Genomic DNA, 23,141 nt, shown 5'->3' on the forward strand with positions numbered 1-23,141 from the left:
TTCCTCCTTCCTTCCTTCCTTCCTTCCTTCCTTCCTTCCTTCCTTCCTTCTTTCCTTCCCTCCTTCCTTCTCTTATGTTTTTCTGTTTTAAAATAGAGATCCTCTGTAAGCTTATTCTTAGAACATAGTGATGCTAAGCAAAATGTAGGGACTCCTGGTGGCAAATAAAGCCTTGAAGGTTCTCAAACATAGTCACATAGATTTTCTGTTAGCTCTTTCATATAAAGCTTTTGTATTGGCCTCTGCAGGACATCCAGCCTTCCCCTGATCTTCACCTCTGACTATCTGAGGTTTATTAGTTCTGCTTTGAGGAAGAACACAGAACCTAAACTCTGAATTCTGTGTCTTCCCCTGAAAGTATTGTCATTTCCCTGTCTCTCCCACTGAACCATAAACTGGCCGAAGACAAGGAGTGTGTCTCCTATATCCCTGCACCCCTGCATTTTACTCATAAGAGGGGCCCAATAACTGTCGAACTAGTGAACAGAATTGAATATGAAAGAGATCGTCAAGGAATATTGCTTAGGTTGTAGCCAGGGAAGGTTCTGAGATTGATCTGCTGGTCCAGTCTGGTTTGACAGAAGGCCAGCTTTGCTTACTACGATTAGGAGAACTGCCAATCCATTCCAGGATCTGCAGATAATACTTTATCCTCTAGCCTGTCCTGATCCAAATCTGCATTAAAAAACCCAAGCCCTCCCTCACCTCAAGAGAAAACCATGTCGGTACAGCCTCTCAGAAATCAGCAATGACTTCTAGGAGCACATGTTGGAAGAAAATCCATAGCCTAGCTTCTTTGTTAATAAGCACGTTGTCTCCTCTCTCATGCTTGCTGCTGATATATATAAAGCATTTGGTGTGTAACTGCTAAGGCCTGAGCTCTCCATTTCCTTGCAAATAGGTGAATATGTGACTTTCACACTAATGACTACCACGTGGTATAATAAAAACCCATCAGCATGAAATATAGCATTTTTAGAAGGCTCTCTTGCATCAGTGAAACCCATTTATGCTGCTGAAAATGTTTTTATCTGTCCACTTTGATGTGGGAAATGGGTGTCATTAGTAGGACATGCATAAACTGAATAGATAAAGGCAACTTCATGCATCTGTATTGATCTTGCCTGCAGACCTACATACATGCAGTTATATGAATGAATGGATGCCATTTGCCAAGGTCCCGAAAACCACTCAGAGCAGCTAAAGGGAAGGAGGCAGAAGGTCTGAGAGACAGCTCATGGGTTTATCCTTTCCTTTTTCTTCTTTGCATTTGGTTTTCAGAGGAATTTTAATAGATGGGGGAAGTTCATAGATTTGTGAATTGAAGTGGTCCTGTTCCACTTTTCACATAAGGGCAGCAGAAGAGGTGAGAAAAGTTGAGAGTTTGAGAGGGCAGTCCTTGAGCGCAAAGGCCCCCAGGCTTCACAGGGCAATGTGATTTTGAGGTCAGTTGTGTTTTGAGCCCTATTATGAAGTATGGTCGCCTGCAGGCATTACAAATCTTAGAAATGGCACTAGTAAGTGCTTCATTATCCAGCAGGAAACTCGGCCAACTGCCACCAGGAACATCTGTATCTGATTGTCAAAGACAGAGGAAATAGTTTTGCCTCTGTCATGTTGCTCCTAAATCCCAATCAAACACAAGAAGAGGCAGCCGAGTGATGCTTCAAGAGTGCCAGTGTGAAAATGAATTGCAAATGAAGTGCCCATTAAAAAATAAAGTACATTCCTAGTCGATAGCAAGAATCACTGAACACTGTCCAAGACTCCCGAAGAAAATAAAGAAGAGCCCCTTAGAATGTCCTGCAATGTATCTCTTGCCTTGTAATTTACTTTGGCTTTTTTTTGTTTAACATTTCATGTAAGGCAGAAAAGATCATCCTTAGAAATGCTTCTACTATACTTTAAAAATGGCTACTTCCACTTTGGAGAGTTTTGAAATATTCACAATAATCACATTCTTTAATTTTTATTTTGAAATAATTGTAGATTCACATGCAGTTGTAAGAGATAATACAGAGAGATCCCGTAGAGTCTTTATTTAGTTTGCCTCACTGGTAGTGTCTTGCGAAACTATACAGCAGTATCACAACCAGGATGTTGACATTGATACAGTCAAGATACAGAACATTTTCATCTCCACAAGGATTGCTCATGTTACCCCTTTATAGCCACACCCACTTCCCTCAACCCTCACCCACTCCTTTACCCCTGGTAACCACTAATCTTTTGTTTCTATAAACTTGTAATTTCAAGAATGTCATATAAATGGAATCATACAGTATGTAACCTTTCGGGATGGACTTTTTTCATGTAGCAAAAATTCTCCAGAGATTTATCCAGATTGTTGTGTATATCAGTAGTCTTCCATGGTAGGAATGTTCCAGTTTGTTTAACTATTCACTCACTGAGGGAGATCTATGTCATTTCCAGTTTGGGGCTATTACAAATAAATCTGCTATAAACATCCACGTGCCAGTTTCTTTGTGGACATGAGTTTTCATTTTTCTGGGTTAAATGCTCTGGAGTGCAATTGCTAGGTCATATGGTAGTTGTATATTTAGTGTTTCAGAAAACTGCCAGATGTTTTCCAGAATGACTGTACCATTGAACATTCCCACCAGCAGCATAGAAGTGATCTAGTTTCTCCACATCCTCACCAGCATTTGGTGTTTTCATTTTTTAAAAGACATTCTGATAGGTTTATAGTGTGATATCTCATTGTGATTTTAATTTGCATTTCAATAATGGTTAATGATAGGCAACTTCTTTTCATGTGCTTACTTGACATCTGTATATTTCTGTGGGTAAAATGTCCCTTCATGCCTTTTGTCTATATTTTAATTGGATTGTTTGCCTTTTTACTGCTGAGATTGAGCCTTATTATACATACTAGATATTATTCCTTTGTGAGATAAGTGGTTTGCAAATAATTTTGTCTCACTCTGTAGCTTCTCTTTTCAACTGTTTCACATGAACTTTTACAGAGCAAGAGCTTTAAATTTTGACAATATCCTATTTATTATTATTTTCATGTTATGGATCATGCTTTTGGAGTCAAGTCTAAAAACCCTGTCTAGGGGCACCTTGGTGGCTCAGTTGTTAATCATCTGCCTTTGGCTCAGGTTATGGGATTGAACCCCCACATCGGGCTCCCTGCTCAGCGGGAAGCCTGCTTCTCCATCCCCCACTCCCGCTGCTTATGTTCCCTCTCCTGCTGTATCTCTCTCTGTCAAATAAATAAATAAAATCTTTAAAAAAATACTTAAAAAAATAAAACTGTGTCTAGTCAGAGATCCTAAAGATTGTCTCCAACATTTTTTCTAAGACTATATAGTTTTATGTTTTACATTTAAGTCCATGATGCATTTTCAGTTCAGTTTTGTATGAGTTGTGTGGGTTAAGTCAGGTTCATTTGGAAATCCAGTTGCTCCAGCACTATTTGTTGAAAAGCTTTCTTCCTCCGTTGAAATGCTTTTGTACTTTAGTCAAAAATCAGTTGGGCATATTTGTGTGGATCTATTTCTGAGTTCTCTATTCTGCTTCATTGATCCATGCATTCTTCCCTCCCCCAATATCACACAGTCTTGATTATTGTAGCTATAATAAGCCTTGAATTTGGTAGAATGATTTCTTCCACTTTATTCTTCTTTTCAAAATTGTTTTAACTGTGCTAGGGTCTATGCCTTTCCATATAAATTTTAGAATGTTTCCATTGATGTCTACAGAAAAAAATCTCTCTTGGCTTTTGATAGATACTGCAGATCTGTCTATCAGTTTGAAGGGAATTGACATATTTAGTATGTTTTCTTTCAATTCACAACATAATATGGCTCTGCATTTATTTAAATCTTTGACTTCTTTAATCAACATTGTGTAGTTTTCAGCATACAAATCCTGGATATATTTTGTTAGATTTACACTTAAGTATTTAATTTTTGGAGCAACTGTAAATAATAATGCATTTTTAAATTCTGGTGTCTTTCTGTTTATTGTTAGTACATAGAAATACAATTGATTCTTTGTATGTTTATTTTGTATCCTGCAATGTTAATGAACTCATTAGTTATAGGAGGGTTGGTTTTTGTTTTTTTTTTAAATAGATTTCTTGGGATTTTCTATGTAGATAATCATGTTATGTGCAAACAGAATCCTATTTTTTCCAAGAGTTTTGATCATGAATGGGTGTTGAATTTTGTCAAATTCTTTTTCTCTATCACTTGATAGGATCATGTCATTTTTTTCCTCTTTGGCCTGTTAAAACAATGGATTACTATTGTAAAGGCAACTGGGGTTTGTTTTAATCAGGTATGGTAAGACACCACAGACATGGAAGTGACTGTCATGAAAGGAGAAATTCATTCTATTCACAGATCCCTAGAAGCAAAGGCATGGCACACCATGATGGAAGGGGCACGAGAGGAAGCCCTGTGGTTAGTCAGGAGGCAGAGGGAGAGAGGCGAAAACTTGGGCAAGAGTCTTAATTGTGATTTTCATGGGAAGAAATGAGCAAGGCAGGGAAAAGGGGCTAAGCAGGTTTAGGATTTAGGCTAGTTTGAATAATTTCAGTGGGCTCCTAGATCGAGGAGCTGTCCTTAGTTGGCTGGTATCTGACTCTGGGGGGCATTAGGGCAGAGGAATAGTGGCCTTGAGTGTAAGACTCTGATAAAGGAGGCAGTTGGGGGGTATGGTGGATTGGTTAGTTTGGATATGAAAGGAGTGCTTGTGGCTGAGTCATTTGCTCTAAGAATCAGCCAAGAGGCAGTTTCTTCCTCATCAGGAAGTCCCCAGGTGTCAAGGTATCAAATACAGAAACTAGAAAACATGGTTAATCATTCAATTCATTGATTTTTAAATACTGAACCAGCCTTGCATCCTGAGAATAAACCCCACTCTATCATATTGATGTAGGAAAGATGTTAGGGTTTGAAGCCGACAGCCAAGAAAAAACTCTTGAGATGTCTTTGGTGCAAAAAGGTGGTTTTATTAAAGTACAGAGACAGGACCTGTGGGCAGAAAGAGCTGTACCACGGTCACGAGGAGTGGCCCATTATATACTTTCAAGTTGGGAGGGGGTTAAGGATAGGGTAAGTCTAAGGGATTTGGAAGCAAGATTTCCAGGACCTTGAGGGGTTAGCTATTGTTGGGAAAAGGTCATTTATTACTGCCTAATACAACCTTAGTCATGAGACCTTTCATATGTATATCAGTGGATCATGTGCTTAGGGGATGATTGCCAACAAATATCTTGGGGGATAGAGATAAAGGAAGTTTCCAAAGGAATTTTTATAAACTAAAGTGGACTTACAGGATCTTGGGGGTCAGGCTAAGATGGCCTCTTGCCCTTAGCAAAGTACTAACAATGAGGCAGCTGAGCTCCTAGAGAAATGTCACTCTGCCTGTTTCAAGGACTTGTCAGTGGGCTATAGGTAGGAAGGAAATAAAATTTTTCTTTTGCCTTTTTTCCCACATCAATAGTGTATAATTCTTTTTACATATTGTTGATTTCTGTTCACTAATATTTTGTTAGGGATTTTTTGCAATGATATTAATGAAGGATGTTGGCCAGCAATTTTATTTTTTGGTACTGTTTTTGTTTTGGTTTGGTATCAGGGTAAATACTAGCTTCATAAATGAATCAGAAAGTGTTTCCTTCTATTCTGTTTTCTGGAAGAGATTGTGTAGAATCGGAGCTAACTCTGAAAGTTTAGTAGACTGTCCCAGTGAAACTATCTGAGTCCAGTGATTTGGTTTGGGTGACTTTTAAAAATGACAAATGGAATAATTTTCTCAATAGTGAAGAACTATTCAAATTACCTGTTTCATATTGGGTGAGTTGTGGTAGTTTGTGTTTTCTGAGGAATGGGTTCATTTCTTCTCAGTTGTCACGTATAGGTGTGTATAATTGCTTGTGGTATTCCTTGATTATCCTTTTGATGTCTGCAGAGTCTGTAGCAATATCTGTTCTTTTCCTGATCTTCATAATTTGTGACATCTCCTTTTTTTTCTGTGTCAGTCTTGCTAAAAGTTTGTTTATTTTACTGACCTTTTCAAAGAGTCAGCTCTTTCTTTCATTGATTTTCTTTATTTTTTTCTATTTTCAATGCCATTGATTTCTGCTCTTTATTAGTTCCTTTCTTCTCCTTGATTTGGCTTTAGTTTGCTCTTCTCCTTCTACATTCTTAAGGCGGGGGCTTTAATTTATTGATTCAAGGGCGCCTGGGTGGCTCAGTTGGTTAAGCAACTGCCTTCAGCTCAGGTCATGATCCTGGAGTCCCGGGATCGAGTCCCACATCAGGCTCCCCGCTCTGCGGGGAGTCTGCTTCTCCCTCTGACCCTCTTCCCTCTCGTGCTCTCTATCTCTCATTCTCTCTCTCTCAAATAAATAATAAAATAAAATCTTTAAAAAAAATTTATTGATTCAAGATTTTTCCTCTTTTTGGATATATGTGTTTAGTGCTATAAATTTTCCTGTCAACACTGCTTTAGCTGTGTTTCACAAATTTTGATACATTGTCTTTTCATTTCCCTTCAGTTCCATGTATTTTTTAAATTTCCCTTGAGACGTCTTCTTTGCCCCATCCATGAATTATTTAAACATGTGTACTTCAGTTTCCAAGAGTTTGGAAATTTTCCTGTTATCTTTCTGTAATTAATTTCCAGTTTGATTCCACATGGACAGAGAATATGCTCTGTATGGTTTCACTTCTCTTAAGACTGTTGTGGTTTTTTATATCCCAGGTACAGTCTGTCTTGATATATGTTCTATGGTCACTTAAAAAGTCAGCATATTCTGCTGCTAATGGATGGAATATTTTACACATATCAATTAGATCCTGTTTATTAATGGCATTATTGAGTTCTTTTATATGCTCACTGGTTTTCTGTCTAAAAGTCTATCCATTGTTGAAAGACAGTTGTTGAATTTGCCAGTATTGGGGGATTTGTCTTTTTCTTCTTTCAGTTCTATCAGTTTTTACTTCCTATATGTTGCAGCCTATACAGCTATCTTTGAAGTGAGTTTCTTTTAGACAACACATGCACACACACATACACACACACACACACACAATATTTTCTAATTCACTTTGTCATTCCCTGTCTTTTAATTCCTGTTTTCAGACCATTTAAATTTAAATGAATTATTGATTTGTTAGGGCTTAAGTCTACCATTTTATTTTCTCTTTTCTGTTTGTTCTCTCTGTTTCACATTTCTATTTTCTCTTTTTTTCCTTCCACTGGGTTACTTGTACTTTTGTTAGCATTCTGTTTTTATTTATCTATGATGTTATTGAGTATATCTCATTGTACAGCTTTTTTAGAGATTGCTCTAGGTATAGCATGATTCATTTATAATATCATAGGCCTTTGTTGTTGATATTTTATCAAGTGAAATATAGAAACTTTATTTCCCTTTACATCCTTTTTCCTTCCCAATTTATAATATAATTGTTTTATATATTTCCCCTACATACATTTTGAACCACATTAGACAGGAATATGATTTTTCCTTCAATTTAGAAAACTTAAGAGGAGAAGAAAAGCCTATCATATTTACCTATATTTTTGGTTGCTGTATTCTTTCTTCCTTCCCTCCTTCCTGATGACCCAAGGTGTTATCATCATTTCCTTTCTGTTGAAGAGTACTTCTTTAAACCATTCTTTTAGGGTAGGTATGCTGTCAACAAATTTGCTTGGTTTTCCTTCACCTGAGAATTTCTTGATTTCCTCCACATTCCTGAAGGATGTTTTTGCTGGGTATAGAATTCTAGGTTTATGGTTCTTTGCATTCCACACCTGAAAAATATTGTGCATCTTCCATCCGGTCTCCATGGCTTCTAATGAGAAATCTACTGACATTTCATTTGCTTTTCTGCTATAGGCAAGTTATTGTTTTTCTCTGGCTACCCTCAATATTCTGTCTTTAGTTTTTAAAAGTATAGTTATGATGTGTCTTGGCATCAGTTTATTTGAATTCATACTGTTAGGTGTTTGCTTAGCTTCTTCAATCGGTAGGTTTATGTCTCTTGCTACATTTTGGAAGTTTTTAGCCATTCTTTCTTTGAGTTCTTTTCCAGCTTTGCCCTCTTACTCCTTTTTCTTTTTGGATTCTGATGTCACAAATGGTATATCTTTTATTATAGGCGTGTAGGTCCCTAAGAGTCTGTTTTCTTTAAGGTCTGTTTTCTTTCTGTTGTTCAGATTGGGTAATTTTTATTGTTCTGTCTTTCAGTTCACTGACTCTTTCCTCTGTCCCCTCCATTCTGCTGTTGGGCTCATCTGCTGAATTTCGACTACTTCTTCTGTTGGTTATTATATTTTGCGGTTCAAAATTTCAAATTGTGGTTCTCCTTTATATTTTATACTTCTTTGCTAACACTTCCTATTTCTTTTCTGAGTTTTTCTATTTTTTTCATTTGTGTCAAGCATGTTCATAATTGTTTGTTGAAGTATTTTTTTCAATGGATAATTTAAAGTTTTTTTCAATTAATTCTAACATCTCTGTCATTTGGTGTAGGCCTCATTTTTCATTCAGTTTGAGATTTTTCTAGTTCTTGATATAAAGAGTGATTTTTTAATTTTAACTTGGACATTTCTGTATTATGATCTGAAGTTCTGGATCTTATGTAAACCTTAATTTTAGTTGTTGTTGTTGTTATTTTGGATACCACTCTGGCAGGAAAAGGGGGGTATGCTGCCTCATTACTGCCAGGTGGAGGTGGACATCCAGGTTCCTCATTCGACCTCTGCTGACACCCAAAGAAGGGGACCTCTTCATTACTACTGGGCAGGGATAGGAGTTCTGGCTTCCCACATGGTCTCCATTGACACTGTGGTGGCAGTGGTTTCATTACCACTTGGTGACAGTCAAAAGTCCTGATTGTCCACTCTTCTGACAGCATCTCAGTGGGGAAGGGGAGGTTATCCTCATTATTGGCATACAGGAGACTGGATGCTACTTGGTAATAAAATCTGAATGCCGGCACAAATGAACATCTGGTGAGTGGCCACTGCATCATGATATCTCAGGAAGGTTTTGGCAGCTCTGCACTTCCTACAAGGCACATCTCTTTTGGTTAGTGACAATCAGGGCATTAACAGTTCTTTCTAGGGAGCTGACCCTGATCCTTTAATTAGCTGCAATTCTGAGCTCAACAGTTATTCCTTCTACCCAGGTACCTTGCACTACTCTGAAAGGATCTGGCCACATCCATATTGCTCTATGTCTCTAGTTTACCCTCTTATTCTCCACAGTGAAGGCCCATCTGCAATATTTATCCCACTGTTAGATTTATGTGCAATAGAATTTCCTCCATCTCCTTCCCTTTCATAGTTGAGTTTATCCCCATCAACTGGCTTTTCCAGTTCCTTTAAAAATTATTTTCCCTATATGTTCAGACCTATTCCTTATTTATTCCATCACTCTCTTGGTCACTGGCTCCTCCTCCACTTATCTCAAGTCAGCATTATTCCACTTTTCACTCTCTGATATCAGATCCTTATCTTAATAACACTTAGGTGCTTTAATAGCTCTTGCGTATAGGAAACATGCACATGGGATGAGAACAACCTTACTCTGAATATTCAGAGAGCAAAGAGGGACTCCTGGACCTGAGTGAGTGGAGCTCAGATTTGTAGGTCAGTTGTTGAGCCAGTATTCCAGGTAGCAGGGATTAGAAGGAACACTCTTGAATGTGGAGTTAGAATGCCTTGAGGACTAATTTGGGAGATGGGCTTGCCCTCATAATTATGTGCTGAACTGCAAAGGTACAAGGTATGCACCAATGTTTTAGTGAAGAATTAAAGACACTAAACAAATCATTACTCGATTGCCATTGTCTGTGTCCCCATTACCCCATAAATGCTATATTTGTATTATTTGATACTGTATCACCAGCATTAAGCAGGCCATCAAGGAATAGTTATTAAGCCCAATTTTAAAAACATGATCCCATTTGGAAAGGAAAGAAGCAAATGAAAGGAAGGGAGAGGAAGGGAAGCAGGAAACAGAGCTTGGTTAACCTTAGTGCTGTCCACCTTCATTTTTGGTCTTTCCCCCACTAGGCCCATGGTAGGATCCCACTTCCTGACCTGTTTGAGGTCAGGCACGTGACTGATCTACATGATAGATGAAGCATGTCACTTTCTGGTGGCCCAACTTAAGAGCTAGGGTGTGATTCTTTTAACTATGGCAAGCAGCACTGTTCCAGATGGGCGAGGCTGCATCCCTGGCTGAGAGCAAATCAAGTGTGGCTCCCTGCCAATCTAGCAAGGACATTCTATTCTGTGTGAGCAAGAAATAAATCTTTATAGTTTTAAATGATAAAAATCAGGGCTTGTGTGTTATTATAATATAATGTAGCCTATCCTGAACGATTGAAAATAGCAGGAGTATGTCTTTAGCAGTGGGAATATACATGATTTTTCTTTTTTCTTTCTTGTCTTTTTCTATTTTCTAGGTTTTCAAAAACTTTTTACATCTATTTTTGACTTTTCTAGAATGGGTATTATTTTTGTCATAAGGGAATAACCTGGGGGACAAATTTTATGATTTGTATATGTTTATAATTTGAAGTGACGTTATCTTTTTACTGACAGATCATGAAATGTACAGAAATTAACACCTTGTTCTTGAGCCTAGGGTATGTTTTAGCACATACTCCTTAGTCACGAAGAACCCTGACAGTGTTACATTGTCATTGAATCCCGGCCTACCATCTTGAGATGGGTCTGCTCAAGGCTCTAACCCCTTGGGGTCTTAGGAGACATTTCCCCTTTATATGTGGTTTGCTTCCCCTGTATCTGTCATTTGCTAATGAGACCAGGCAACACCACCAACAATGGCAGGCATTGCTTATAAGAGGGTTGTGTTTGCTAATTTTTCCTTCCCTCATCTTTCCCTTGTACCGCACACACACACACACACACACACACACACACACACACACACACACACATACTATTATTAATAATGTGGGCAGGCTCATTTGAGAATACCAGAACATTTGCACGTTGTCTTTATCAGACAGGAGGGCTTTCATTTGAATTTTTTAGCGAGACCTGAAGAAAAGTGATCTTGTTTCTACTCTGGCCCAAACCCAGACCTTTGAGGCACAGGAGCTTACATGCGTGTATCTGCACATAGTTGCTGGCGGACCTGGATGAGATCAATAAAATCCCATGCCTTCAAGCTGGCAAACTTGAAACCAGGGCCAACCTGGAGAGAACTGACTGGGTCTCAGCCTTGTGTTTTTTCTTTCAATCTCCTCTGACACAAAGAGAAAACAGTTTTGATGTCTTTGATGATTGAGTTTCCATAGACTAAAACTAAGAGTTTCTAGACATTTTTAAAAGGCTAATATTTTCTTTGAGATTTTGCCTACTGCCTCTAGAGTATTATTTACAGAGTTTTCTTCCACTTTACTAACCTAAAAATGTATAATACAATAGGCTTTCAATAGAAATAAAAACCCTCTTATTGGACCTATTAGAAAAAGATAGTAAAGCCCTGGTTTTATAGATAAACCCTTTATAGTACTCACCTTTTCTTCTATAGTCTTTCAGAACCCATACTTAGTGTGGGATAATGAGTTATATTTCTGAATAACAAGTTCAAAGGGACCAAAAAGAGCGAGGTTAGTGTTTAGCATTTATGCTAAGGAAAAACTTTGGGGAATGATTTTTTTTTTAAGGCACAAAAGAATTTTTAGATCCCAAACTACCTAAAAGAGAAAAGACAGCCTTATTAAAATTTTTTACCTATTTAAAATCAGATTTGGAATAGTGAGAGATTATGACATATGTACAAATTAGTATAAAAAGCCTCTCTACCCTTGCCTGGTGGTTTCATTAAATTTTTTAAAATAAAATAAAATATACCCTCCAAAACAAAGACTTTTAATCAAATCATCTGGTTTATCTTCAAAATTTGCAATTCCTTTGTATTCTGTAAAATGTCTAGGTAGAGGTAAAAATAATTTTTAAGTTTTTTTAAATGTCAACCCTTATGTACACAGTTTAGGGACTTATATTGGGAACTAGGTCTCGGTGTGGAAGATGCCCAGGGATCCTGTAGACTCACAGGGCTCTGAAAAAAAGTTAATAACCCTCTTGCCTTGTTACTAAAAGGACCCAGGCAAGGCATTTCATACACCCTCAGGGATCAGACTGCTGCCTGAACTGTTAGCTCAGGCAGCTAGGCTCCTTCTGCTTTCATCTCTTCTTGCTTACATTTTACAAAGATGTTTGTTGCGATGAAATTGATTGGCAGCACACTTGGCAATTCAAATTGAATGAGTTGTTCCTCCTTTTTAAATTCCACTAACCAAGATGAATGCAATGCAGTCTGTGGGGGCCTTACATCAAAAACTCAGGTCCTGGGGCTGTGGGACTAGCTTGGATTTCATGGTCAAGGGCCCTTATTTTGTGGATCTATTAGTGTGGAGAACTGCTTCTCAGTTTGTCTAAAAGATAAGCTTGCGCCCTGATCTGGATTCTAAAATTGGAAGCATTTGAAAGATGCTCTCATTTCCTGATATGTACAAAATATATTGATCTGCAGAAGAGGAGGCCCATATTCCCTCAGTTAGGGGGACCAGCTAGCCCATCCATCAACAAATATCTCTTCCCTGGACCCTACTGTGTGGGTCCCAGGATGAAAGAAAGATCTAGCCCTTTGTGGAAATGTTGCCAGCAAATGCTGTCAGACGTTGGTGGATTCCAGAGAGCTCCAGCTCTTTGGATCATTTGAAATCATTTTCCAGTCCCTTCCTATGCCCAGAAAGTTCAGCTGCTGTCGTGATAACACCAATAGAGAGGGTTGTAGCTGGAAGGCAGAGAGTGAGGGAGAAGAGGGAGTGTGTGCTCAGGGCTTGGGGGACCTGAAGCTTTGGTTGCCTGACACATGGGAGAATTTGGACTCCCTGACTATCTGGGTCACACATACTCCTGTGCCGCATCAGAGGTCATGCCATTGTGACTTGGGAGGACAGAGCCAGCACCTATGCACGATTTTTAAGTTATGGAGTCAAAGGGGAGGAAAGAGGCAAGGGGGATAGAGGAAATGGTAGCAGCTAGGAAGGATGTGTGCTTGCTTGCTTTCTTCCTTACCATTAGCTTGTGCTTCTGTCAGAGAGAAGAAATAGGTTGTTCCCAGGGTTGTGGTCCTACGGGCCCAGTCCAATCCGGAATGTGTGCTAATTGGTGTGCATTTCTCTCTTTCCGCCCCAGGACAGCTTTCCTGCCCGCTTCGGAGGAGTCCATTTTGTCAACCAACCCTGGTACATTCATGCCCTGTACACGCTCATCAAGCCATTCCTTAAAGACAAGACCAGGAAGCGGGTAATGAAAACAAACACCCAATGGGGGGGGCTCCCGAGGGGCAATTGCTGGACCCTCCTCTCCATCTCTCTGTCTCCCCTCTCTCTCTTTCTCGCTCCCTCTCTCCTTATTTTGCACTGTGGGTTTTCTGCTTTTCTGCACTCCCTGAGCATTTGAGCCCAGCTGGAGTTTGCAAATGGCCTGGATTTAATCAATAATTTAGTAGAACTGGGTTATTTTCAGAGTCCCAGTGACAAACCAAAGGAAACTTTGAAGGCATGCAAATACCAGATGCCCATTTTACTGTAAATGCTCGAGGGAGCTATGGGGTCAAGCAGCTTTCCGTTCACGGCATATTTTAATAGCTAGCGTTTTGTCCTGCAAATGTATTATCGTGATGAAGAATGTTTACTATTTGTTTTTCTTCCCTATGGCTCTTGGGTCATCGCTGCCAGCTCCATCACCTTTGAGGCTGGGAAAGCATTCTTCACGAGAAATAATAATGCTCTTAGGAAGAAAGCTTTTAAAGTCTTAATTGCATCAGCTGATGACATTTGGAGGCCAGCACCTTCCATCAGAGCCAGGGTTTGTCATGGCATTCTGATTAGCAGAGAGACTGAACATTGTTCCACCACTCACTCTGAATCTCAGTTTCCTCATTTAGAAAGAGAGACCAACACCCCGATCACCGAGCTGTTGGGTAATTTAAAGAGGCAGCATATGAAAAGCAGGTCATGTAATGCCAATCACGCGGTAGCGACTCAGTGACTCTCATTCTCTTTACCATTTAGCTTCCTGTCTTTCAAACTTCCTGATTTCACTTACTTCAGGTGCACTACCTCTCAAGGGAATCTGACCAGGGTCATTCTTTTTTTTTTTTTCTAATATATTTGATTATTTATTATTTTATTTGTTTATTTGTCAGAGAAAGAGACAGAGCACAAACAGGGGGAGCGACAGGGAGAGGGAGAAGCAGGCTTCCCACTGAGCAGGGAGCCCAACGCAGGGCTAGATCCCAGCACCCCAGGATCATGACCCGAGCCAAAGGCAGACGCTTAACCACCTGAGCCACCCAGGCCACCCCTGACCAGGGTCATTCTTTTTTTTTTTTTAAAGATTTTTTTATTTGACAGAGAGAGACACAGCGAGACAGGGGACACAAACAGGGGGAGTGGGGGAGGGAGAAGCAGGCTCTCGGCTGAGCAGGGAGCCCGAGGCGGGGCTCGATCCCAGCACCCCGGGATCATGACCTGAGCAGAAGGCTTAATGACTGAGCCACCCAGGCGCCCCCTGACCAAGGTCATTCTTAGCAGCACCTTGCATATGCCCCTATACCCAGGGGACCCCATGCTGGGGAAGAGTCTGAGTATGCAGGGGGGAATGATGATATGAGGGCCCTCAGTCTGCGTACACACTCTGCAGTGTCCCTAACTCCTAAACCTTAGATGCTTCCAGATCCTTAGGAAACATTGCAGCAGGGTATGGGAGGGGTAATTCTCCTGTCCCCAAACAAGGATGGAACTAAGAACTAGAACTCACCAGCCTCAGGAGGCAGAGACATTTGGAAGCATTTTGCAATCTGTCGAAGGCTCAGGACAGCGCTAAGGACAGAGAAGTGTCTAGACTGTTCCCAGTATGGCTTCAGGCTTCCCAGTGGCTGCATCTTCTACTCAGAAAGGAGCTAGTGGAATTCCTCCTACAAAGCAATTTACACATGCTGCTGCACCATAGAAGGGAGTTTCAGGAGCTCTGGGCACAGAACAGAATCGAACAGGTGAAGAGTCCAGCCTCCTATCTGCTGAGTTCTTCCATCCCACAGAGCCCCAAGAGACAGGGCCAGTTTACACAGCACTGCTTATCCTTTAAGAACTGGAGATGTTGGCTATCGGTGGGAATGCAAACTGGTGCAGCCGCTGTGGAAAGCAGTATGGAGATTCCTCAAAAAGTTAAGACTACAGCTACCCTAGTCCCAGCAATTTCACTACTAAGTATTTATCCAAAGGCTACAAAAATACTGATTCGAAGGGACATGTGCACCCTAATGTTTATAGCAGCATTATTAACAATAGCTAAATTATGGAAAGAGCCCAAATGTCCATCGACTGATGACTGGATAAAGAAGATGTGGTATCTCTATATAATAGAGTATCACTCGGCCATGAAAAAGAATGAAATCTTGCCATTTGCGATGATGAAGATGGAACTAGGGGGTATTATGCTAAGCTAAATAAAGTCAGTCAGAGAAAGACAAAAACCATATGATTTCACTCATATGTAGAATTTAAGAAACAAAACAAATGAACATAGGGGGGAAAAGAGAGAGGCAAACCATAAAACAGACTCTTAACTATAGAGAACAAACAGGGTTGCAGGAGGGGAGGTGCGTGGAGGGATGGGCCGAATGGGTGATGGGGATTAAGGAGGGCCCAAATGAGTGTTGGGATGAGCACTGGGGTGTTATATGTAAGTGATGAATCCTAAATTCTACTCCTGAAACCAATATTGCACTATATGTTAACTAACTGGAATTTAAATAAAAACTTGAAACTAAGTGCTTCTTGTTCCTTTCCTTTTTAAATGATGCCATTACATCATAAGTTAAAATCAATACAGTGGAACAATGTAGCAAGTATATGCCTTTATTACATAGTATATAATAATATAGTCTATAGTATATAACATAATTGATAATAATTTTATGGTATATTATACTATATTTAAGTATTTTATTTTATTATTATTTTTTAAAGATTTTATTTATTTATTTGAGAGCAAGAGCAAGCACGAGAAGCGGGGGCAGAGGGAGAGGGAGAAGCAGACTCCCTGCTGAGCAGGGAGCCCAGTGTGGGGCTTGACCCCAGGACCCTGGAACAATGACCTGAGCCGAAGGCAGACACTTAACCAATTGAGCCATTCAGGCGCTCCTATTTTTAAGTATTTTAAAAAGTCACATTTACATTGCATAATCGTAACTGTGGTGTGTGTTGTGTGTGTGTGTGTGTGTGTGTGTGTGTACACCTGTGTATGTATTATCAGTGGTCCTGCACTTGAGTATAACTTATGTGTGTTGAGCTTGCAATGAGAAATGTGAGAACTGATATCATTCTACAGACGGACTTTAAATAGACTTTCAGAAGTCAATTCCTAAACTGTAGGAAATGGTCATTCTTGACTTACGGCTTAACCACTTTATGGAGTTGTCAGAAAATAATTGAAATTTGGGGATGTTTTCTCCCCTGCTTGGCCAGTTTCCACCACCATTCATTACATGTTCAGAAGATGCAAACTTATTTGGGTGTTAGCCCTCAGTCCCGACATAAATGGAAGATGGCTGTAAAAATATCCATAAGTTCTCAGGCCACAGTTTTCAGTTCCACTGACTAATGGATGGAGTTTTTACCTTGTGCCCACATCACCCTGGGATCTGGGAATGTATTAAAAGAGTAAGAAAACACCATCCCTTTTCCTGAGTATTCTTCCTTTCCTGTGGACAAGCAAGACATAAATGAACAAATCAGAAAAAATAGAAGTCAGCAAATAATAGTTAATTGGGGGCAGCAGGGAGGAGAACCAGAGTGCGCAGGTGTCTCTGGGACAGACTGAGGAAGAGGCTACCGCTTGGCAAAGGCCTGGAAAGGATGGGGGCACGGAGAGTGTACAGAGGGCAGAAAGCCCTTGAGGGAGCAGGAGGAACAGAACAATGTTCGGGACGCACGGGAAGCATGATTGGGGGTTTGCATGGTTTGCATTGCTACCCTTTTTAGCAGCAGGGACAGTTAAGAGATTACTGTATGTGTAAATTTGGGCCATGGCCAAATAATACCCAATTTGTTCATAAACTTCATTTTTTAAGGACTATTAATTCAGCCCCTTTTCTGAGCAATAAATTAACATTTTATGAAGATTAAGCTGCAGACACAAAATTGAATGCCTCCTTAAACACCATGATCACCAGCAGCGCATCCAATTTGTCATTGCCAAATTGTGTATTAAGCTAAATAGTTGCTCATATGTTTTGGATTTTTTGTTGATAATTATTTTTTTCCTTTCCCCAGATTTTCCTGCATGGAAACAATTTAAACAGCCTTCACCAGCTAATCCACCCCGAATTTTTGCCCTCTGAATTTGGAGGAACCCTTCCTCCTTATGATATGGGAACTTGGGCCCGGACGTTACTTGGTCCAGACTACAGTGATGAAAATGACTATACTCACACTTCCTACAATGCAATGCACGTGAAACACACATCCTCCAATCTGGAGAGAGAATGCTCCCCCAAGCCGATGAAGAGGTAAGACCTGCATTATCAGAGCCTCCCAGTCAGAGGTCAATAAGCCTTTTTGATTTGGGCCTATTGCAGGTTAAGTAATTGAAGACCTTTATGGGCACAGAACTTGAATAAAATAAATTGCAATACATTCTCAGCTGATTTCACTAGAATTGAAAGCAAATGGGGCTTGGCTGGCCCAGAAATCGAGTTGTCCCTGTTGTATTAAGGAAAGAGTTAAAGGCCGGACCTTGATCATGTCACGATTACAGTGCTCGTCTCTAGGGAGCCTGAGTTAACACACAGAGAATGAAATGTTGGGCCTTTGAGATGGCCTGGATTGAAAAAGCAACCTTCCAGAAAGCATTCCTATCATCCATGCATTTAGAACCATTTATTGAGCATTTACTTGCCTATAGACACTGATGGGCACTGGGAACACGCATATGAATAAGACATCAAAAGAACAGAGAAGCGTGGCCTGGGAAAATCTGTCGTAAGACTTTTGTCAACATGTTTATAAAGCGGGTGACACCGGAGCTAGGCTCTGAAGGATGAAAATCAGCAACCCAGGCTTAAAAAGGTGGAGAAGGCATTCTAGGCAAAGGGGATAGACGGAGGCATAGAGGCATGGAGGCATCAGAGGGATGGGATATTCTGGTGTGGCCAACAGGTGCATGAGGGGTGCAACGGTGGGAGTGGACGTGGAATGAAGTTCTAAAGATTGTTGCATCTGGGTGGTGAAGTATTTTGCATACTGAATTTAACAGAGTGCCATGAAAGAGGGATTTTTAAAATCGATGTACAAATAATAGATGAGTGCTTTCTCATTGTAAAAATTAAAACCTTATTTTTAAGGCTATAATCCCCCAATCTCAAACCCATTTCCTCCCAAAGGTAACCACTGTTATGAGACTAGGGTGGACTCTTCCATTCCATTTTCCATATATTACATGCATCTATCCACACCCACAGAAAATATCGAATATTGTATATTAGTTTGCTAGGGCTACTGCAACCATGTACCACAGACTGGGTCGTTTAGACAACAGAAATGCGTTTTCTCACAATTCTGGAGGCTAGAAGTCCAAGATCAAGGTGTTGGCAGGGTTGGTATCTTATGAGACCTCTCTCCTTGGCTTGTAGATGCCGGCCTTCTCCCTGTGTCCTCACACAGACTTCCCTCTGTGTGTCTGTGTCCTAACCCCTTTCTACAATACCAGTCATGTTGGATTAGGACCTACCCTAAAGACTGTTTTACCCTAATTACCTCTTTTAAAGTCTCTCTCTTCAAATAGAGTCACATTCGGAGGTACTGGGGGTTGGGGCTTCAACATATGAATTTGGGGGGGGCAGGGCACAGTTTATCCCATAACATATTATTATGTACATCCTTCTATGCCAGTGAATCTAGACACATCTCATGCTTTTAATGCTGCATGGTATTCCAATAGATGAATATGTCACAGTTTAGCTGTTTCCCTCTTAATGGGTACTTAGCTTATTTCTGAGTTCTTTCTCTATTTCAAATGAAGAGACTCGGTGTAAGTCCTTGATATGCCTCCTTTGTCCCCAAGGAAGTTCCTCAGGTAAACTTGGAGCTTGTAGTCGCTGTGTCAGAGGGTGTGCATTTTAAATTTAGCCCACACTGCCAAGCGGCCCTCCAAAATGACTGTTCAGACGGATACTTCCACCAGCATGTGTGAGAATGCCTTCCCCAGGCTCTTGAAAAGTACTTGATATTCTCAGGCTTTAATTCTAATCATCATCCGGATGGCAGGACCATTCTATGTCATTTTTGTTTTCTCCTCACCAGACATAGTTGAGCAGAGAAATGAGTTCTGGATTTTATGAGGGTCATGGAATTCACAGGGGAATGTAGACTAAAAGCCATCAGAAGGTGGATGAGGGCCATAGCTAATACTGAAGCAATGAAGACGGACTACACTGTAGAGGTATTTGGGGAAGAAGGAGTGTCACTGTTAGAGTCTCCTATGGATAACTGGGCTTACACTGATGTCCTGAAGCAAGAGAGAGTGTCCAGGAGGGAGGATCTCCACATTTCCTGCTCAATTGGGAATATCGCGTTCACATGTCTGGTAAAGCCTCTCTGCTGAGGCTGGAGCGATCTGGAAATTGATTTATTCCCCAGGTTAACAGCCGACATTCTCTGGGAAGTGTTGGGTCACAGGGTTGAGAGGCTGGCTTTGTATCTCTACAGTAAAGGGCCCGACCTTACTGGTATAGGTGAGATTGTCCCGCCCAGGTTCCGACCCACTCTCAGTCCAGGCCCCAGCACAGTAATGATAATGTCACAACTCACACTACTGACACTGTTCTGAGCCCATACCCACATTAACTCTCTAAATCCTCACCATAACTATATGAGAAAGGCTTGATCGTTATTCCTAGTTCGCAAGTGAGGAAACTGAGACACAGAGAGGTTAAGCAACTGCTCAACGTCACACAGCTAGTAAATGGCCAAGCTGGGATTCAGAGTTGGGCAGCCTGGCTCCACACTCTGCATTCCTGTCCTCTATAAGATATGACACACTGTCTGCTTTTCCTCATACTTTCTAGCCTCAGCTCTAGTGCCAGTCTTCTCTCTCCAGTCCCTCCACGGGCAGGAACAATGACCCTTCCTGTGGTTTGTCCCTACCTTATCTCTAGAGACTTAGATAAATCATCATACCCTCATATTTGTTGGAATGTCCAAAGTCCAGTGGCATAACGTAGGAATTTGCCGCTTTTTCTCCAGATGATCAGTTACAGACTTATATCTCTTTTGGGTGACTGGACATGTCCTGACTCCAAGTTCTGCCTCTGAGTTGACATTAAGGATCAGAGGAGGTGATAGCCTCCATTATGAGATGGTGAGTTCTGGAGGCTAAAGTCTTCGAATAACATTTATTTGCTTTACACCCTCCTCAAGAATCAAACTTAATGTCCAACACACAATAGACCCACACAGACACCCTGTACATGCTTGCTGCCTATGAATGAATTAATGTTGAATGAGCTGCTACCTACAAACCCCACCCTTGGTACAGTTGTCCAATTACTCAGAGCTGATTTCTCCTGGCTTTCATGGATCCTGACTTATAGGATCTTACAACCTACTAAGAGAGATAAGATTTTCCCACAAATAACTCTAATATAGTGCAGAATGAGAGAGGTACTATAAAGGAGGTGTAAGAACCTGCTGCAATATTCTAAGGAAATATTCACTAATCTCAACCAGGAAGACTCTTAGAGAAGTCTTCTTGGACAAAGGCAGGTTTTGGAAAGGTAAGATTTTGAAGTCAAAATCCAAGACTATGCCAGAGAAACTAGTAATTGTGTACCTCTCATTACCTTACCAAGACCATCAAGGTTTCCTGCTCATTCTTGCTTTCATTGGTGGTGGCATCCTTGGACTGTTGCTTGGGGATTTTATTTATTTATTTATTTTAGGGGGGGAGGGGCAGAGGGAGAGAGAAACTCAAGCAGATTCTGTGCTCCGCGCGAAGCCTCACGCTCAATCTCACGACCCTGAGATCGTGACCTGAGCCGAAACCAAGAGTGGGTCGCTTAACTGAGTGTGCCACCCAGGTGCACCCCATTTCTTGGGGATTTTAGGCAGCGGCAGGATGGGCTGTGAGGAGATTGGTACCAGCAGTGATGCAGCAAGGAGGGGCCACCCCAGCTGTGGGACTGTGCCTGTTGTCAGGTGCTTCACTGATAGAAGTCTGTGGTGACTGAGAAAATTAGAGGGACAGAACAGCCACCATTCATAGCATCTCTGAGCCTTCAGAACCCATAGGGACATGGGGAAATGGAAAAAAGAATTGGAGATCTTAAGGGTCATCTCTTCCAGCTTCCCACCTGATGTGGTACCTGTCCTCCAGCCCAGGCTGTCAGCTAGCCTTAGTGTGCATTGTCCAGAGATGGGCAGGCAGCTAACAGGGCAGTGTGTGCCTTGTAGCATGGCTGTAGGAAGTACCTCCTTGGTCTGAGCCAGATGACCTGGGTCTGTCCTGTGGGATAACGTTCCAATTTCCAATGGGTAGACACTGCCCAGAGTCCCAATCCCTGCCACCATAATTCCCACCAGTCTTCAGTTCCGTTTAGAGTCAAATGGACTTTTGTGGACTGTCTTTGGAACCTAGTCGCTATTTATAATGTGGCCTCTGAGTTCCAAGTGGCTCAGAACAATGCTTTCTGGCATGTGTAGAGTAAAATCCAAGATGTATAAAATTTTCAGTGGATTAGTAGGTCTAACAAGCTCTTTTCTTCTTCCAGTTAAATTTGATTCAACCCTTAAGCAGAAAAACTTAAAAAAAAATTATTAGTTTAGCACCTGGATGGCTCAGTCGGTTAAGAGTCTACCTTTGGCTCAGGTCATGATCCGAGGGTCCTGCGATCGAGCCCTGCATCGGGCTCCCTGCTCAGTGGGGAGCCTGCTTCTCCTTCTCTTCCCCACTAATGCTCTCTCTCTCTCTCAGATAAATAAATAAAATCTTTTAAAAAATATTCCTTTAGATGGAAAATTTTCTAAACAGATTATTTCAATATTGATCTCTTCTTTAATAAAATGATGCTTTTATGGGCTTTTGAGTGTGTGGCATTCTCTACTCCGCTACTAAATGACCCCGAGTGTTGTACTTTTACCTTCCTGTTTCTGTTTTTTGTTTTACAATTTACTCTATTTCCTTGCTTCTGAGTCGTCAGTCGTCACTTTCTGTTCCTGGAACTATGTATGTCAGAAGCACTCTGTTTCCTTCTATCTAATTTACCACCGGACTTGTTTTCAGCTTGAAAAGTAGGTAGCCCAACTTAATGAAACGGTCCAACAAATAACAGTAAATCGGCTCCGTAATAGTTATGATGATTTGGGCTGCAAATAAAATAAAACTCCAACTGGACTGCTTCAAACGCTATGGACAATTGATTGTTTCACATAACGAGACGTCACAGAGTGAGGTGACTACAGAATTGTGTGTTCCAGTAGCTCATGGGTGGCGCCCGTGACCCAGGCTTCTCTCCCTGTGCCCCACATGATGAAGCCGTCTCAGGCAGGAGTGCACCCCTGATTCACAAGGGCAGATATGCCCAAACCAGAGGGGCTTTTTGTCACCTAAGAAGGAGGAAGGGGTGGCTTGGGGTCGGGACCCAGCAGCCTGATGTTTCTGCTTCATGAAGCAAGGGCATGGTCTTTTCATCAGTGCGTAGATTTTGTGATATCTCTTTCAATTATTAGGCTTATTAATTATTGCTTATTAATTGCTTTCTTGTTCTAGACTTAATCTCTAAATGGCTATCGATATTATATATACACAGACACAGAAAAACACACTCTCTTGAACTCCTGGGGGACGATTAGTGATTTTTAGAGAAGTTCTACCTAAAAAAACACCTATTTGTATATATTATAAATGTGTTCATGTACTCAGACATATATATACTCTATATTGTGTGTGTATATATAAATATGTATAAATATTGAAATATATACAGATACATATACATACACACATATATAGATTTTTTTTAAAGATTCCTGGTAATACACCTC

General features: G+C 40.8%; 1 protein-coding gene across 3 annotated transcripts in view; it reads left to right on the forward strand.

Moving 5' to 3' along the window:
• The window catches only part of CLVS1 (clavesin 1), a 187,333-nt gene that overhangs the window by 138,631 nt on the left and 25,561 nt on the right, over positions 1 to 23,141 (forward strand). For 2 of the 3 annotated variants that reach the window (XM_027567518.1, XM_027567528.1), the window contains exons 4-5: positions 13,231 to 13,341; positions 17,376 to 17,611. In XM_027567518.1, the coding sequence (XP_027423319.1) occupies positions 13,231 to 13,341; positions 17,376 to 17,611 (347 nt within the window). The remainder of the gene's footprint in view (positions 1 to 13,230; positions 13,342 to 17,375; positions 17,612 to 23,141) is intronic. The other variant, XM_027567537.1, reaches the window with a different exon arrangement.

The sequence above is a fragment of the Zalophus californianus genome, chromosome 4 (genome assembly GCF_009762305.2).
Source record: "Zalophus californianus isolate mZalCal1 chromosome 4, mZalCal1.pri.v2, whole genome shotgun sequence".
Classification (NCBI taxonomy): domain Eukaryota; kingdom Metazoa; phylum Chordata; class Mammalia; order Carnivora; family Otariidae; genus Zalophus; species Zalophus californianus.